The following is an 18,142-nucleotide window of genomic DNA, read 5'->3' on the forward strand; positions in this document are numbered from 1 at the left end:
CACGATCAACATGCACGACAGAGACAGCTGAAACCAGGTGACAATGTCTACGTTAAGAATTTCAGCAATAACTCTAATCAGCAATGGCTGCCGGGGGTTATCTTGACACAAAGAGGTCCTCTCTCCTACGTCGTAGAACTGACTGATGGACGAGTGTTCCGCAGACATCAGGACCACGTACGCCTGCGTCATGATACAGGCCCAGAGGTCAGTAGCACCTCAGAGTTCCCCTTGGTGAGTCAGACTACTGGGGAAGCTTCACCAGAGGAAAAGTCACTTGAAGAAATGTCTGTGCCCCCGGGAGAGGATGGACAATTGATCACAGACACACAGACCCCTCTTGTGACTCTTGTACCAGATCCACCCAAAACACCTACACCAGCTGTGCCAGCAACAGCACCGGAGATGGTTCGCAGGTCACAGCGTGATCGGAAGCCTCAGATAGACTGAATATTTAATTAATCTGAATGTGTTCAGTGGAATGTGCATATGCTAGATTGTAAGATTTGTGATTTGTTTTTGAAGAAGTATAATGAGTTAATGTGTAAGAAAGAAATGACACCACATTAGTTTAAATTTTCCAGTTTACTTGCATTGGGAGAATTTTGGAATTTAGTTTGTATATTTACGAATAGTAATTACATTTCTTACCACTAGGTGGAGTCTATGCTTTTAGATAGTTAGTTTTGCACTGCCTCCTTGAAAATGTGTTCTAGTGAAGTCTCCTATAAGAAGAACGTGCTGTTCCACTAGCGCTCTAATACTACAGCATTCATGTGATTACATTTCATATAAAAGCTACCACTCGGTACAACATCCTTTGTGGTCCTGGTTATTATACAAGTTACCACACATACAGTCAGATTTAAAGCTAAAAGAGCTGATGTGTGTGAGTGTGCTTATATGTGTGTGTGTTTATATTAGGGTTGTCAAACAATTAATATTTTTGATATATTTGTGATTAATTGCTGAACTTCAGCCATTTTGAACACAGAGTTCAGTTGATCATGTTCATGGAATACTGTCGGTCGGAGAAAAAAATCAGTGCTGTCTGACACGAGTCAGCGGGCCAGTGGCTAAAGCAGCCATAGAGCTCACAAGCTGTGCTATGAGGGCATGTACTAAACTGAGCCTTTGTCCCTCCTAACACACTCAAAATGGGAGGATAATACTGTATAAGTATAAATACTCTTTTAATCCCGTGAGGGAAATTTAGTCTCTGCATTTATCTCAATCTGTGAATTAATGAAACACAGTGAACTCACAGTGAACTCACAGTGAAGCACACACTAATCCCGGCGCAGTGAGCTACCTGCATCAACATTGGCGCTCGGGGAGCAGTGAGGGGTTAGGTGCCTTGCTCGAGGGCACTTCAGCCATTCCTACTGGTCGGGGTTCGAACCGGCAACCCTCCGGTTACAAGTCCGAAGCACTAACCAGTAGGCCACGGCTGTCCCTGTATATCGGGACACCACAAAGGCCGTTATCCCACTATCTCCATTAACTATGTTCAGTTCAGTTAAAAGTTGAAAACGTGTAACAATGTAAGCTGTGAAAATTAGTGCAAAAATGCTTAGCTCGTAGATCATATCTTAAAATTGTCATCATGAAAGGATCATAAGGTCGTATAAGGGGTCATATCTTTAAAGAACAGTATGCAACAATTTTAGCAAAATGACCTTAATTATGCAGGCTGAGAGTCATTCTCGAAAATGCAGTCAGATTATAGTTTCGAAGAAGACTGCAAAACGGACGCCGACTTGGCTTTGTTGCTGTTGAAATTGTAAGTAGCCTACCCTTGGGTGAACTTTGTTTATGTAATGTGGTTTGATAGTCTCTTGAACAACGTGTTAGCTCGACCATTTTATTGTGAGCCCTGTATGTGTTTATCTTGGTTTCTTGATGGCTAGCTCACTAGCTAGTGGGGGTTTAGCGTAGCAGTCACTTGCTACCGAAGCTGCAGGGGGAGCTGTGTGGTGAAAAATGCGAGCCCAAATCCGGCGAAAACCCAGAAACAGCGAAGGAATAACCGGACCTGCATAGGGCTTCTTTAAGTAAAACATGCCATTCAGAACTGTGCTGCTGTTTAATATCTCCATGACTGCAGCAGGAGGACAGGCACAAGCCTACTAAGTATCTTTGGCAGTTTGAGGGCAAGAAACAGCACACAATTAATGTGATATAAAAAAAAGAAACGTGTTATGCTCGGCCATTAATCCTATCAGGATTAACACGTTAATGCTGACAGCCCTAGTTATGTGTGTGTTGGTGTCAGTCCAGATCACCTGATGCGTTTGAGATGAGGAGAGGTCAGGAATAGCTGAAGGAACCCAGTGGTCCAGTGCTCATCCAGATGACCCACGCTTGTCCTCACCTCCTCCAGACCGGGCATGCTGCTCAGGCAGGACATCAGGGCACCTACATGATCATCAGTCTCCAGACTGCACACACACACACACATAAATTAGATTAGATTAGATTAGATTCAACTTTATTGTCATTAAGCAGAGTGCAGGTAGAGAGCCAATGAAATGCAATTGACATCCAACCAAAAGTGCAAAGAAGCAATAAGTACCAAGTGCAGGTAGAGTATGGCTGTGTAGACAATACAGATTAATAATGTACAGTGTATAGTTGGATAAGTAAGTATATGTATAGTATGGGGTGTTAACAGTGCAAGGTCATGGGTGAAACAGTGTAGGAGTAAATGTAAACAGGTAAAGAGTGCAATACAGTCAATAAACACAACAGATGTCAGGGAAAACACAAACAGATTCACAGGAAACTGAAACTCATGAGTATCCTGTTAAACATACTTGTCTGCTACGCAGTAGTGGAAAAACCTTCTCCAGTCGATGGTGGCGATCTGTGCGTCCAGAGACAGTCTGAGAGTGAAGTCTTTCAGCCCCCTTTGGGCTCCGTGGCTCTCTGGATCCTGGACACTCAACATAATCTCAGCAGACACCTGGAAACATTCTCTTAGAACAGGCAATATCCACAATCACTGACTACTGCTGGTCTCTGTTTCGATGTACAGTGCCTATACAAAGGAATTCCCCTCCCTTGAATATTTCCCCTATATTGCTTTAATACATGGAATCTTTGACAATTTAGCTTGTTTTATAATAATTTACAATCCCCTCTTTAAAGATGCCCTGCCACACGTATTTCATTACTTTGTGGTAATGTCTGAAGTTCTACCATGGGCTCTAACATTTTTTGTGGAAAACATGCCATGGTTACCTTGTTTCAAGCCATTCTAGCGTGGTATTGAAAGCCTGCAGGAAGACTCAGCTCGATTTGCGCCAGTTCTCATTAATATTCAACGAGCTAAGCTGCTTGACTCTGATTGGCTAACAGCTAGTAGGTTTCGTCCATAACATGACAGCCGTTATCAACTAATTTTAGCTTCATGGCATGAACTTAGCTTGGCTAGCGAGCAAGATCATCATATGTACAAAGATTTGTGAAAATCGGACAAACTATGTGATGCATGAAACTTTTTAAAGTTTTTGAGAAAATTCAAAATGGCAGAAAATCCATCATGGCGGAAATTGACGTCATAGGGTGCGTTGAACTCGGCTTGGACCAAGGAGTCCAATGATACCTCAGTTTTGACAATTGGGTCAACGGGTCAAAAGTTACGTCCGCGAACACACGTCCAACTTTGGCCTGTTGGTGGCGCTAGAGTGCTTGAGGTGCCGGCATGAAACTTGGTGAAATTAATTATTGGACTGTCCCCAATCAGTGTGCCAAATTTCACAACTTTTTACCAGATGGTTCTATGGGCTGCCATAGACTTCAATGACGGAAGCGTAATAATAATATGGAAGAATACATAGAAACACAATGGGGCTTCGCAGCTTGGCCCCCAAATAAGCGATTGCATAAATATTCAGCCCCCATAAAGGGACTGACTTAAATCAGCAGCAGTCCAGCCGATTGGTGCTAATAGTCTCACAGTTACTGAAATGGAGATCCCCTGAGTGCAGTGAATGTGTATAGTATAGTAAGACACCTGCATCATGAAGAATTCCTGGCTATAATTCCACCATGAAGACAAAAGACCAGTCCAAACAACTCAAAGAGAAGGTTATTTAAAAGCATAAGTGAGGGGATGGATACAAAAGATGTTCAAGTCACTGAACATCCCCTGGAGTACAGTGAAATCCATCATTAGGAATGCATGGAATATGGGAAATGTGCAAATCAGCCTAGAGCAGGCCGTCACCACAAACTGAGTGACCGCTCAAGAAGAATAATGGAGGGGGGACCACCAAGGCACCTATGACAACTCTGAAGAAGTTAAAAGTTTTAGCAGCTGAGATGGATTTCTTGAATTTCCCCTTGGGGATCAATAAAGTATCTATCTATCTATCTATGGGAGAAATTATGCATACAACAACTTTTGCACAAGTTCTTCACCAGTCAAAGCTCTATGGGTAAGAGGCAAACCTGTTGGCTGCTAGAGGCAAACCTGTTGGCTGCTAGAGGCAAACCTCAAGCAAAGTTCTGGCAACAATGAGAAGTTTGCCACTAGTGGCAAATGTGCTCATCAGTGATTTGTCGCCACACTTAATAATTGCACATTTCCATTGAACTTCTAGTGACAAACCTTTGCCAAACATTGCCAAAAGTTAACCGCAACTGTTTGCCAGAAACTTAATTTGCATGGGAAAATATGACCTTGCCACAAAATTTGCAGTAACTGTTCGCTATAAACCTGACATTTCTGTAAGGGAGGTCAAATGGAAGAAGGTTTGCTGTTCTGATGAGACCAAAATTGCGCTTTTTGGCCATCAGACTAGATGCTGTTTTTGGCGGACACCAAACACTGCACATCACCAAAAATGCACCACCCCTAATTTGAAGCATGGTGGTAGCATACATTAAAGAAGCCCTATGCAACAATTTTAGCAAAAATTACCTTAATTATGCAGGTAAGAGAGTCGTTCTGATGGTTCTACAACACTTTTTGGGTCGTTTGGTGGGTGCTTCGTCTCCCCCTAGTGCTTCTCCGTGGAAAAAACGAATATGCAACTTTCTGGTCGCGGTCCGAACACATCCGGATGTAACTCAGTGGAAGTATCCAATCGCGCCTCAACAATGTAGGCAGATTGTAGTTTCTAAAAAGACTGCAAAATGGACTCCGACTTGGCTTTGTTGCTGTTGAAATTGTAAGTAGCCTACCCTTGGGTGAACTTTGTTTTTGTAATGTGATTTGATAGTCTCTTGAACAATGTGTTTGCTCGACCGTTTTATTGTGAGCCCTGATTGTGTTTAGCTTGGTTTCTTGATGGCTAGCTCGCTAGCTAGTGGGGGTTTAGCGTAGCAGTCACTTGCTACCGAAGCTGCAGGGGGAGCTATGTCGTGAAAAATGCAAGCCCAAATCAGGTGAAAACCCAGAAACAGCAAAGGAATAACCAGACCTGCATAGGGCTTCTTTAAGCATGCAGCATAGTTATACCTTTTAAAAGTGCAGCATAGTTATATCTTTTAAACATGCAGCATAGTTATACCTTTTAAAAGTGCAGAATAGTTATATCTTTTAAACATGCAGCATAGTTATACCTTTTAAACATGCAGCATAGTTATACCTTTTGTTGTCAGGTGCACCATGATGAATGTACTGCAATGGCACCATAAATGTAAATAAATATGGTAAACTGCTGAAAGTGGTGGGTCTTACATGGTATCATCTGAATCGTCAGGGTACACATTTTCTCAATTTTTTAATGGGGGGAAAAGTCACCAATAGTTATTCAAAGTCACTACAATGTCATATACAATTAATTAACTCAATCTTGAGCAGGTAAACCCTCAGATCAGCATCTTCAGTGTCAGTCAGTACTGCTGCAAGAAAACTGCAAAAAAGGTGACAAACCTCTATGAACAAGGCCATATACAGCAGGGGGGCAGGTGTTAATGGGGGGAAAAGTCACCAATAGTTATTCAAAGTCACTACAATGTCATATACAATTAATTAACTGCAATTAATACAATGTAAAATACATTTCACAAACAGGTCCATGAAGTCACATACACACAATTTTTATCGTAAATATTTTTTGTACATTTGTAACTTTTATTGTATTGTTATATTGTATATTTAACAGCATTTTTTATATTTCTTACTGCCCTTTCTGTTTTTTATCTTATATGTAAAGTGAGTGTTGTACTTTGATAGCAAACATTAACTGGAGTCAAATTCCTTGTTTGTTCACGCAAACCTGATTAAAGCTGATTCTGATTCTGATTTATTAATTTAAATTCGACCTGATCAGACAGTGCTAGAGGTGCATCATGTACAAATAACAAAGATGTACCTCACGCTGATGTCAAATGTTTTCCTCTGAAGAAGGTCAAAGAGGACCTCCACTGTGGTCAGTGTGACGGAGAGTGCTTCAAGCTGAAAGGAACCCACACACTTCTGCTTGGAAAGGCTGGCCAGAATCTCCCGAACACCAACATCTGTGAGTTTGCTTTTCACCAACCTGTGAGACAAATGTATTGAAATATATTAAAATGTTAATTTACTGAAATCGTTTGTTATGGTCATGTTTTCCTGTAGAACATCTATGTTCTATAATGTTTATTAATATGATTGTGACTAAAATGTTTACTAATATGATTGTGACTAAAATGTTTTCTAATATGTGAGTAAGACATGTATGTTAGATACCTGCTATATTTATCTAAAATATAAGTCTATATTGCATGATAATTAACCCAGATGAAGTGCAACAAACACATCTTTCTTTTAAAACGGTTGTTTTAAATGCAGTTGTCTAGTCAATTCAGTAAAGAACACAAAATGCTTGGTTTTCGATAACAGAGGTGTCAGAGGTATCTTTTCCAGACAGACCAATTCAAATTCAAATTTGCCGACGACATGAAAATCAGTTTGTCTTACCTTTCAATCTCTGGCATGTATCCTTCCTCAGTACAGCTGCTCTTGGCTAAACTGTACCAGTTAAGACAAAATCAATAAATTACAACAACGTGTTTGATTTATTTACCAAAGGAGTAAAGGAGGAAAATCTCACTAGGGTTAATGTTTCTCCTCTGCATACACACACCACACACACACACACACACACACACTCTCTAAGAGCACACACAAACAGAGCAGTGGGTAGCCCTTGATCTGGCGCCCAGGGAGCAGTTCAGTGTTAAGTTTCTTGCTCAAGGGCACCTCATCCGTGTATGTGGACATGAGAGAGCGTTGGTCAAACACTTCGCCCACCCACGTTTCCCTGTAGTCAGGTGTTAGAGCATTAGCACTAGCATTAGCATTAGGCTTGTTCGAGATGAACTGTGTCTAACTTTGTCTGGCTTTCTACGTCAATCATTCTTTCTAAATCTTCAGAGGCTAGCCGGGAGGAGCTACAACAGACGGCAGCTCATCCCGGATCGGCAGCTCATCTGAGCAGATCTGCATGAAGTCGACTTCATGCAGATCTGACTTGATGTGATGCATGCTGGATTGAACACAATGCATGCTGGGATGGACGCAATGCTTACTGGTTAGAAATTCTGTCCGACTTCTGTCAGCCGGGGAGAGACTTACCACCGTGTCACTATGTCACATGACCTTAAAATATCGCGGGAGTCTTAGCCTGCAGACAGATCTTGCAGTTGCCTTCCACGGTCTGCACGAGCTAAAACCCGCCTTCATGACGTCAGTTCAAAGACGTGATAGGGCTATTTGGGAAGAATCTCCTCATGACGATTTTTAAGGATGTCTCATGCTGCTTCCTTATGTTGGAATATGCGAAAATGAACCGAAATTGAAGGGATACCTTCTTATATGTGATTTCTGCAACAATGGTAGGCTAGCCTACTGAAAACTTTTGGATATTCTGTTATTTTCTTCTCTTGGTTAAATAGATAGATACACATATAGGGAAAACACTTGATATTGTATTTTTTGCTACAATGCAGGCCTGTTAACTGTATGATAGCAGTGGTTTATTTAAACTACATCATAAGAATTTATTTTGTCAGTCATCATGCTCATTTGAATGAGTAAGAATGAAAGTTATGCTGTATTTATTGCAAACAAAATTCCGCGATATCTCCTGCGATGTCTCCCGCGAGTCACATCAGGCAGAGCCTGTCTGTCTGGGATGAGCTGCCGTCTTGTTGTAGCTCCTCCCGGCTAGCCTCTGAAGTTCACGTTGACGTAGAAAGCCAGACCAAGTCAGACACAGTTAATCTCGAACAAGCCTATTGACTTACAGACGGGGCTTTAGTGATGTCTCTACCTGTGGCTAATCGGTTAAATGAACACCTGTGTAACATTCAAGGCACACAATCAGTTGAGGCCTTCTATGACAGCAGGGCCTATGTTCTAAACTACTGGACATACTACTGATTGTATAAGTAAGTATAAGTATATATACTTTTTTGATCCTGTGAGGGAAATTTGGTCTGCATTTATCCCAATACGTGAATTAGTGAAACACACTCGGCACACAGTGAACACACAGTGAGGTGAAGCACACACTAATCCCGGCGCAGTGAGCTGCCTGCAACAACAGCGGCGCTCGGGGAGCAGTGAGGGGTTAGGTGCCTTACTCAAGGGCACTTCAGCCGTGCCTACTGGTCGGGGCTCAAACCGGCAACCCTCCAGTTACAGGTCCGGAGTGCTAACCAGTGGGCCACGGCTTCCCCAAAATTGCTTGATTGCTGCACTAACATGTTCTTGTCACACTGTACCTTGTTGTCCTTTTCGTCAGCTAAATGTAGTACTCTTTGTTTTGGATTTTACACCATCAAAAGGAAAATAAAACAACAAAGCTGCTTTTGCTGGCTCAGAGGAGCACCAGGCAAGGAGTGCCAGCAGACAGCAGGTATGTGATGTCACTACCTGTGGCTAATCGGTTAAATGAACACCTGTGTAACATTCAAGGCACACAATTAGTTGAGGCCTTCTATGACAGCAGGGCCTATGTTCTAAACTACTGGACATACTACTGATTGCTGCACTAACATGTTATTATCACACTGTACCTTGTTGTACCTTGTTGTCACAATGTACCTTGTTGTCACACTGTACCTTGTTGACCGCTTCCTGAGGCTCCTGCCAAGCCGACACACACACATGCATTCAAACATGGTTAGAACCATACTTCCAAGTTCTGCACCACACGTAGGGCTAGCAGTTTTGTTCTCCTCTGTGTTTTGTTTTTTGTTGCAACCAAGAGGGGACTCTTAAAACTGATTAATCCCTAGACAACATAGCTTGATAGCCACCAATCTCTCAAGGGCCTCTCAACATGTCATTTTCTATTAGTTGGGGAACAAACCAGCCACCCTTCAGTCACAAGTCTGATTCAACTACCACATATTACTACCAATTCACTACAACCACCAATGTGTACCCATCCGGAAGATACAGTCATTGTGGTAGCAAGAGCGCCAGGATGCTCACCACACACCAGCTTGAGGTGGAGAGTGAATCAATCAGCCAATTACACTTGTGGGTGATTAGATGGACAGAGCCAGGTAGGGAATTTAGCCAAAACACCAGGGAACCCCCTACTTTTAGTACTCTTTGTTGCTAGGACACCAGGGAACCCCCTACTCCTAGGACTCATTGTTGCTAGGACACCAGGGAACCCCCTACTCCTAGGACTCATTGTTGCTAGGACACCAGGGAACCCCCTACTCCTAGGACTCATTGTTGCTAGGACACCAGGGAACCCCCTACTCTTTGTTGCTAGGACACCAGGGAACCCCCTACTCCTAGGACTCTTTGTTTAAATGCCAGAAGATCTATTATGACCTCGGTTTATTGTCTCATCTGAAGGACGGCATCTCGTACAGCACAGTGTCCCCATCACAGCACTGGGATTGTCTTATGACCAGAGGGAAGACTGCCAACAACTAGGCCTTCAACACCACTTCCTGCTAGTGTTGTCACGATACCAAAATTATGACTTCAATACGATACCTGCCATAAATATCACAATGCTCGATACTAAAACGATACTACGACGAAATCCTAAGATATCTGGAGAAGAAAGGACTCATACCTCCTCCAAGTGTATTGAGTCATTTGTGTTGAATTTGGTGCACTTTTGTAGTGTGTAGGTCAATTCTGGGTTCTAAACTTCTAAACTTCCTACATAATTATTATTTTTTTAGTCAGTAAAATAGTAGGCCTACTTTCTGTGATTAAGTCCTTTATTGTTTGTTACAGTTAATTTACATTGTGTTGTGTTTTGGCAATAAAGTAGCTTTAATAGCCAAACTAGGCTAGATCAAGGTCAGTGTTAAAATTACTGCATGCAAATCACTGAATGCTATGCAGAGGGGCCTCATCTTTAGGCCATCTGATGTACAGTATAGGCTACCCTAGGCCAGGGGTTCCCAAACTTTTCCACGACAAGGCCCCCCAAATACCACTAGGTTCTGGACAAGGACCCCCTTGATGGAAACCCATCGACAACACTACGGCAAATGTAAAAATACATTAAGGTAATCCTAATAATTATTTTAGCCACAACCACATCGCGATGGAGCATACAGTGTGTAAAAATTGTATTTGGGGCTTTCTGCTATATGAGAGCTATCGCTCTACTATTATTCCAAGTCATTATCATGGGAAATATAATGTTCAGATATGCGTCACATTATTACAATGCCATTGTATAACAATCCTCATTGTAATAGGTATATTTTAAACTTTTCAAATGTATTTATTTGTTGCTTTTATTTTTCCTTCCAACTTGCTGAGGCCCCCCTGGCACCCCTCGCGGCCCCGGCCCCCACTTTGAAAACCACTGCCCTAGGCCTTCCCGTGTTCATGGGATTTCTTTGACAGTTGCAAAGGGGAAAATGTGAGGATAGTCTTCTTTGCGCCCAGTGTACAAGTACGACGTTCCAACCACTCAGGTCTTCGTCAGATAGGCCTACACCATTAACTGTTACAATATATCTGTGTGCATTCCTACATTCCGTCTATTTCTTTGATAACATGATTTGCTAGCACGTACTGTAACAATACGCGGCTATTATTATTAGGACTCAACACGCTTTAGTGGTATTATGCTGTGGGCTTTAATTAGCGCATTTCGGGTAGCCCATCCTACATCTGGGCAATAATTATTGAACAAATGCAGTCTACATGCCATGACAAATATTACCAGTAGTAGGCTACTGACCGAACATGAAATAGATTGTTTACAAATTATGGTAATGTTATTCTGGCGTGAACATTGCTCTTTCATCACGTTAGCACCCTATGATTACAGCTCGTTATGTCTCATCAAAATGATTACAGCTCGTTGAAGGAAGGTTCGCTTTATCCCAGAGAACCATACTCGTTTCACTTAGGCTAGACTAAAACATAAGAGAAGAACTTGGCACTAACCATGTAGTCGTGTTTTCTATAGCTTGTTCGTTAACCTGTCGTTCTTTGAACTCTTTAAAAATGTTGGGATATGTCTGCGAGGTGTTTAGCCAAGTTCCATGCGTAGCCTACTGCTTTTAAATGACTTTGTGTACCTTGCCTTAATTCGCGATGTATCCGAAATAGTTGCAGATTTCACTGCACCTTTTTCCACAAGGCCTAGAACAACTGTCGGCAAAGAACTATGTTGACGTTGGCTGCGCACTCACTCACTCAGAGCTGCCTGCTTGACACGCCCAGTTGCCTAGATGCGTGCAAGGAGCAGTGAGAGCAGCAGTTAACACAGACACAGAACGTTATTATTTTAATAAAGTATCGATTCTAAAAACGTCTGAAATCGTATCGTTTTTTGCGTGAAGGCATCGCGATACCTTTTTAGTATCGATACACCATGCAACACTACTTCCAGCAAGAACTTAGTTTGCCCAGGAGATCTCCCGTCCAGTATTAACCAAGCCAACACCTGCTTAGCTTCAGTCATTCAGCAGAGACAGGCTACCCACAGCTGGCTTGCTTTAGCTAACAACCAAAAAAACATTCTTCACCAAGAACCCAAAGAATCACAAAACTTACAGTAGACTGCTGAGGGCTGTTCCTTGCCCAATACAGATTAAAAGATCTTCAACATCGTTATCAAAGAGATCTTCCACTTGTAATCTAATCAAACAAGAATATGAAAATCTGAATCAGAAGAGCACATAACAACTTCAGACTGCAGGATATTTATTACCTAGTGACAAGAATAACTATGTGTTATTTGAAGTGCCATAATTTGGTTACAACTACACACTAATTCGTCAACACTCACTCTAGCTCATTACAGCTGCTTATCAGCGGCATGAGCATCCTCAGCTTCTCTGCAGTTATGTTGCAGTTGGTGAGATGCACACATCTGATCTCTGGACAGTATTGAAAGCAGTACCGCAGCACCCAGCAGTCGGTTTTACTCAGGGTGGTACACTGAGGTCGAAAAATCTCCCATGCCGCCATGGCTTTCCTCATCAACTCTTCCTCATGATGTTCATACAAACAGCTGAAAATATCCACGCTTCTATCCCGATTAAAGGAAAATATGTCACCCTTATGGAATTCAGAAATGTCACTGTTGAGTCGAAGAAGCCATTCTTCAAGCTGGGTGTGCATGGTATGAGAAATGGAGAGACTGAGAGTCTCTGTCAGTGTGCTAGCCAGCTCTGTATTGGAGAGGCCAAACAGAAACTGGATGACTGGAAGGAGGTGTCGATCACCATTAGCTTCTCTCTGGAGCAGGTTCTCCACTCGACTCCGACACTCCTCTTCATCTGCTGTGGCATAGGAGAGAGCGGTGAAAAACTCCTGGAAGCTGAGATGCATGAAGCTGAACATCGTTTTCTTTCCTAAGGTCTTCTTCCACAGGGATTTGCACAGGAAGGGAACACTTTCTGGATCTGAAACCATCTCTTCAACCTGCTTCTTTTCAAAGAGAACCTGCTGCTCCAGAATCCCTCTCTCTGCCAGCTGGCCCAGGCTCCTCAGCAGAGTGGGGACTGGCTGACTCAAACCCCGGCAGTGATGCTCTAGCAAAGTGGACACAAAGTGTACAAATATAGATGTGGTTGTAGTAAGCTCCATCTGATCCTCTCTTCCTTCTTCAAAATGCTCCCTCAAAACTGTGCAGACAATCCAACAGATGATGGGGATGAAGCAGGCTGCAAAGAGGGATTCATTTGATCTGATACTGTCATAAGCCCAAGAATTAAGCTTTTCATCCTTGAAGAACCTCTGGAAGTACTCCTGTACCCCCTCCTCAGAGAAACCCAGGATCTCAGTGAAGCGCTGGGGCTGTTTGAGCAGTGTGTTAAGCCTGTCTGAGGCCGTGGATCTGGAGGTGACCAGCAGGGAGGATTTGGACAGGATGTGCCCCCGGAGAAGGGCACTCAAGGTGGCCTCAACTGGAGCCCTGGTGAACGCATCACTGGGTAATGACAAGCGGGGCACCTCCAAGGAGAATCTGAGTTCATCAAAGCCATCGACCAGGAAGAGGACTTTCTGAGGTGATTTGGTGAGCACCTCCTTCATGGCTGGTTGAAAACTTGACTCCAAGCTGAGGAGCTCAATCAGGCTCTTCTCCTGCCTACAAAGGTTGAGCTCCTTACACTCCAAGTGAAATGCCACATCGAAGGTGCCCGCAAACAGAGTCCCCAGCACCCAGTCATGCATGATCTTCTGAGCAGCGAAGGACTTGCCCATCCCTGGGTGGCCCTGGAGAACAACAGCCCTCGGAACGTCCCCCGTCGTGTCCATGCGGCTGAAGAACTGCTTCACGCTGATGCTCTGGTAGTCCTTCCTTTCTCTGGTGGTGAGGACCTGATGGAGGGCATCTCCTCTGGAGGAGATCTCCTCCACCCTCTCTCTCTGTGGTCGGTGCTTCTGCACCATCAGTAGCTGTGTGTAGCGATCCTGTAGCAGCACATGTTCATCAAGGAGGGAGTTATATTCCTGCACTGTTTGATACGCAGGGAGAATGGACTCCTTGTAGGCCAGGATAACTGACTTGGGATCTTTAAGGAAAAAATAAATATGTGAAAAGCAAATTGCATATGGCAGTGTTATAGTAATTTATTCCATTACACTAGATTCCTTCAGCTGTTCAGGTGTGTCAAGGCATGTGACTTGTGGTTAGGATTTAGAACTGGAACTTATCTATATATATATATATATATATATATATATATATATTTGATCCCGTATATATAAATTTATATCTCTTTGATCCATCTAACCCAATTTGGTCCATCTAACCCAATTAGTTAGTGAAACACACACAGCACACAGTGAACACACAGTGAGGTGAAGCACACACTAATCCCGTTGCAGTGAGCTGCCTGCAACCACAGCGGCGCTCGGGGAGCAGTGAGGGGTTAGGTGCCTTGCTCAAGGGCACTTCAGCTGTGGCCCACTGATCGGGGCTCAAACCAGCAACCCTCCGGTTACAAGTCCAGAGTGCTAACCAGTGGGCCACGGCAGTTAAAGGAACTGTATTATTTTCGAGAGTATGTGAGTATGTATGTGTGTTTGTGGGTGGGTGGGTGGGTGTGTGGACACAAAAGCACAATGGCATCCGTAAAATGAAACATAAATGTTACTGCTATCTGTGATTCTCCAGGTCGTAGACAAGGAGGTTACAAGGCTGGAGTGGGTGCAGGCTCTTGCAGGATGCAGGTGTGCAATTCATCCTATTGCAAGTTCAGTTACCATTCAAATGACTTCAAAGCTGTTATGAAGGTAAAACACTTGCACAGCATGCCTTCAGTGGCCCAGTCACACGTATGCGTTCTCTGCCGCTTCTCATTCACTTTACGTGAGCTGGCGTCAGGCAGCGAGGCGTTGAGAAATGTTCAACTTTTCAAGCGGAAGCACGAGCACCAGCCAATCAAATTGTGGTTATTATTATTGTGGCAAAGCTGGTTCTCAAAATAAATCAAAATGGCGGCCGGAGTTCAGTAGATGGTCTGAGATGGCCGTAGATATCGTTATCTGCAGATAAACGTCATGTGTTTGGCTTTTTTATGCTTGCATTTTGTGAAAGTTAGTGAGAAATAAACACTGTACATTCTAAAAAAGCCATTATTGTAACCCCAAAACACGTCTGAAATGCTGATTGAGCTATCTGACATTAGCATGTTAGCTAGCTTACTGCCCTCCAGGAGAAATCCAGTGAGTTTCCATATAGATTTCCGTGTCCATGAGCTCCCATGTATATGCCCCCAGAGTGTAGTGCTGTAGCTGCCTGGCTATATAGCTACTGGCTTTAGCAACTCAAGCTAGCATATTTTGTGCATTTGTGTTTTCATAATTAGCTTATCTTGTGCTATTTAGAATCAACTAGTTTAGAGAGTGGCTGGAACTATGTTATGGGACCGTGGAGATGGGCAGCACCTTTGGGTATCACATTAGCATCAGCAGCAGACCTACCCACAGCACTTCGGTATCACATTAGCATCAGCAGCAGATCTACCCACAGCACTTGGGTATCACATTAGCATCAGCAGCAGAGCTTCCCACAGCACTTCGGTATCACATTAGCATCAGCAGCAGATCTACCCACAGCACTTGGGTATCACATTAGCATCAGCAGCAGACCTACCCACATGTTATTAGAATAAGGGGGGGTTGGTTTGTGACTTAGAAAGTGGGGGCTCATGGGAAGTGGGTACGTGCGTGAACGTAAATAGGAAGTGGAGGAGAAACAATGTGTTGTATGAAAGTTAGAGAAGTGTGTGTGATGTTAGTGAAATCTTGGAGAACTGTTTGTAAAAGTCTCCAAGTTGCATGGAAAGTGTCTCATTAAAACTGCATACTGAGACATCAAGCCTCCTTCGTTTCATCACCAATATAATCAGTAGGAAAAGCTGTGTTGGACGATTACCTCGCGAGTTGCTGGCAAGTGGAGTTAATAACGAGCCAGCCGGCACTCGCGGTCCAGAGAGAGAGAGAGAGAGAGAGAGAGAAAAGGTAACACACAGCACTTGGGTATCACATTAGCATCAGCAGCAGATCTACCCACAGCACTTGGGTATCACATTAGCATCAGAAGCATCATCACATTAGCATCAGCAGCAGATCTTACCCAGATCACCCACAGCACTTGGGTATCACATTAGCATCAGCAGATCTACCCACAGCACTTGGGTATCACATTAGCATCAGCAGCAGATCTACCCACAGCACTTGGGTATCACATTAGCATCAGAAGCAGATCTACCCACAGCATTTGGGTATCACATTAGCAGACTATGCCGGGTTTTTTTACCCATGATTTTTGAAATTTAAGATCTACCCATATATTTTGCATCAATGTTTCCCACAGCACTTGGGTATTCATTCACCCACAGATTTTCCTCAGAAGCAGATCTACCCACAGCACTTGGGTATCATTCATCAGCAGATCTACCCACAGCACTTGGGTTTTGTCTCAGCAGCAGTCTACCCACAGTTTGACAACTATGCTAAAAATTTAAGTCAATATATTTTGTAATGTTTCATTTTCATTTTTATTCATGACACATTTTTGTTTACAAACTTTTCATTTTATTTTTATGTTTATTTTATTTTATGTTTTAAAGGGACTTTAATGCTTTACCTGTGTTATGTGCTGGTGTTAGGATACAGGTGTTATGTGCAGGTGTTAGGATACAGGTGTAGATGTTTTAATGTCATACCTGTGTTATGTGCAGGTGTTAGGATACAGGTGTAGATGTTTTAATGTCATACCTGTGTCAGGTTTAGGTGTTACCATAGAAGCACTGGAATCAACACCTGAGTTGTCAAAAAAAGAGAAATGAAGACAAACATGAGAGCTAGACTCACTCAAAATCTCAAAGTCCAGCTCACACAGCAGCCACTCAGTTCTACACAGCAGCTCACACAGCAGCCACTCAGTCCAGCTCAACACAGCAGCTCAACACAGCAGCCACTCAGTCCAGCTCAACACAGCAGCTCAACACAGCAGCCATTCAGTCCAGCTCAACACAGCAGCTCAACACAGCAGCCATTCAGTCCAACACAGCAGCCATTCCAGCTCAACAGTCCACAGCTCAACTCAACACAGCAGCTCAACACAGCAGCCATTCAGTCCAGCTCAACACAGCAGCCACTCAGTCCAGCACGTGTAACCCTACCCGAGCAGCTGTATGATATGTTAACGTCTCCTTGCACACTGGTGTTTGACAGAACTGGCACAGAAACATGGCTTCCATGGCAACTGGAAATGCTGACCCCTGGAGCTGGTGAGGGGCTGTTGTCTGAGCCCCCAAATTCACCTGGGGCTGGAGAGGGGCTGTTGTCTGAGCCCCCAAATGTACCTAATCAAAGACAGAGAAATAACAGGCACCCTCCAATGCATACCAACCTATCCCACCCCACCTACATATTTACATTTAACACACTGGATGAACCAGAATGTGCAATAAAGATCTCTTTACATACAGGCTATAGCCTACTTCGCAAAGACTCATTTTGCAGCAGCTATAGATCGACCTGCATTTACCATTCATGAATTCTATAGGCTATAAGTACAGCATTTTTCAGCAGGGTTTATTGCAGGCCTGTGCTTATTATTAAAAATGAACAAAAACTAATCAAGAGGTCAACATGTCATAGGCCTCACCGTTTCCACTCCACATCCCGAATGACCTAGTAAGTAGCCTAGTCGGTAATGCAAGGCAAGGTAAGGCAGTTTTTCCTGCATATTTCATACGCTGGGCAACTAAATGTAACTACATTAACGCAAAACGCAGGACAACAACCAATAACATGGCAACAATAAATATTAAACCTTACTGAAGTTGTATTGAAGGACCAAAATATTTTCGCCGCAAGTGAGCACCAGCCACAATGTTCCGTTACACTTCCTTATCATTAGTTTATGACGCGCCCATTGCACATCTGTCCCAACTTGTCCATCTCTTCTGTATCTGGACTATTCTTCTCTGTGATGTATGAAAGTTAGAGAAGTGTGTGTGATGTTAGTGAAATGCGGGAGAACTGTTTGTAAAAGTCTCCAAGTTGCATGGAAAGTGTCTCATTAAAACTGCATACTGAGACATCAAGCCTCCTTCGTTTCATCACCAATATAATCAGTAGGAAAAGCTGTGTTGGGCCGATTACCTTGCTTGAGTTGCTGGCAAGTGGAGTTAATAACGAGCCAGCCGGCACTCGCGGTCCAGAGAGAGAGAGAGAGAG

At 43.3% G+C, this 18,142-nt stretch overlaps 2 protein-coding genes across 2 annotated transcripts in view; both read right to left on the reverse strand.

Moving 5' to 3' along the window:
• LOC125284182 (NACHT, LRR and PYD domains-containing protein 1 homolog) overlaps positions 1-5,723 on the reverse strand; it is a 33,196-nt gene extending 27,473 nt beyond the window's left edge. The window contains exons 1-3 of the mRNA XM_048227985.1: positions 5,690-5,723; positions 2,817-2,978; positions 2,286-2,441 (exon numbers count right to left, since the gene is read on the reverse strand). Coding sequence (XP_048083942.1) covers positions 2,286-2,441; positions 2,817-2,950 — 290 coding nt within the window. The 5' untranslated portion in view covers positions 2,951-2,978; positions 5,690-5,723. The remainder of the gene's footprint in view (positions 1-2,285; positions 2,442-2,816; positions 2,979-5,689) is intronic.
• Positions 5,724-12,132: 6,409 nt separating this feature from the next.
• LOC125284324 (NACHT, LRR and PYD domains-containing protein 1 homolog) lies at positions 12,133-17,583 on the reverse strand. The gene is made up of 4 exons (XM_048228237.1): positions 17,568-17,583; positions 17,080-17,262; positions 16,673-16,717; positions 12,133-13,959 (listed from the first exon to the last, which is right to left on the reverse strand). Exons 1-4 carry the CDS (start codon positions 17,581-17,583, stop codon positions 12,224-12,226), a joined length of 1,980 nt encoding a protein of 659 aa, XP_048084194.1. The 3' UTR covers positions 12,133-12,223.
• Between the last annotated feature and the right edge of the window lie 559 nt (positions 17,584-18,142).

The sequence above is a fragment of the Alosa alosa genome, chromosome 19 (genome assembly GCF_017589495.1).
Source record: "Alosa alosa isolate M-15738 ecotype Scorff River chromosome 19, AALO_Geno_1.1, whole genome shotgun sequence".
Lineage (NCBI taxonomy): Eukaryota > Metazoa > Chordata > Actinopteri > Clupeiformes > Clupeidae > Alosa > Alosa alosa.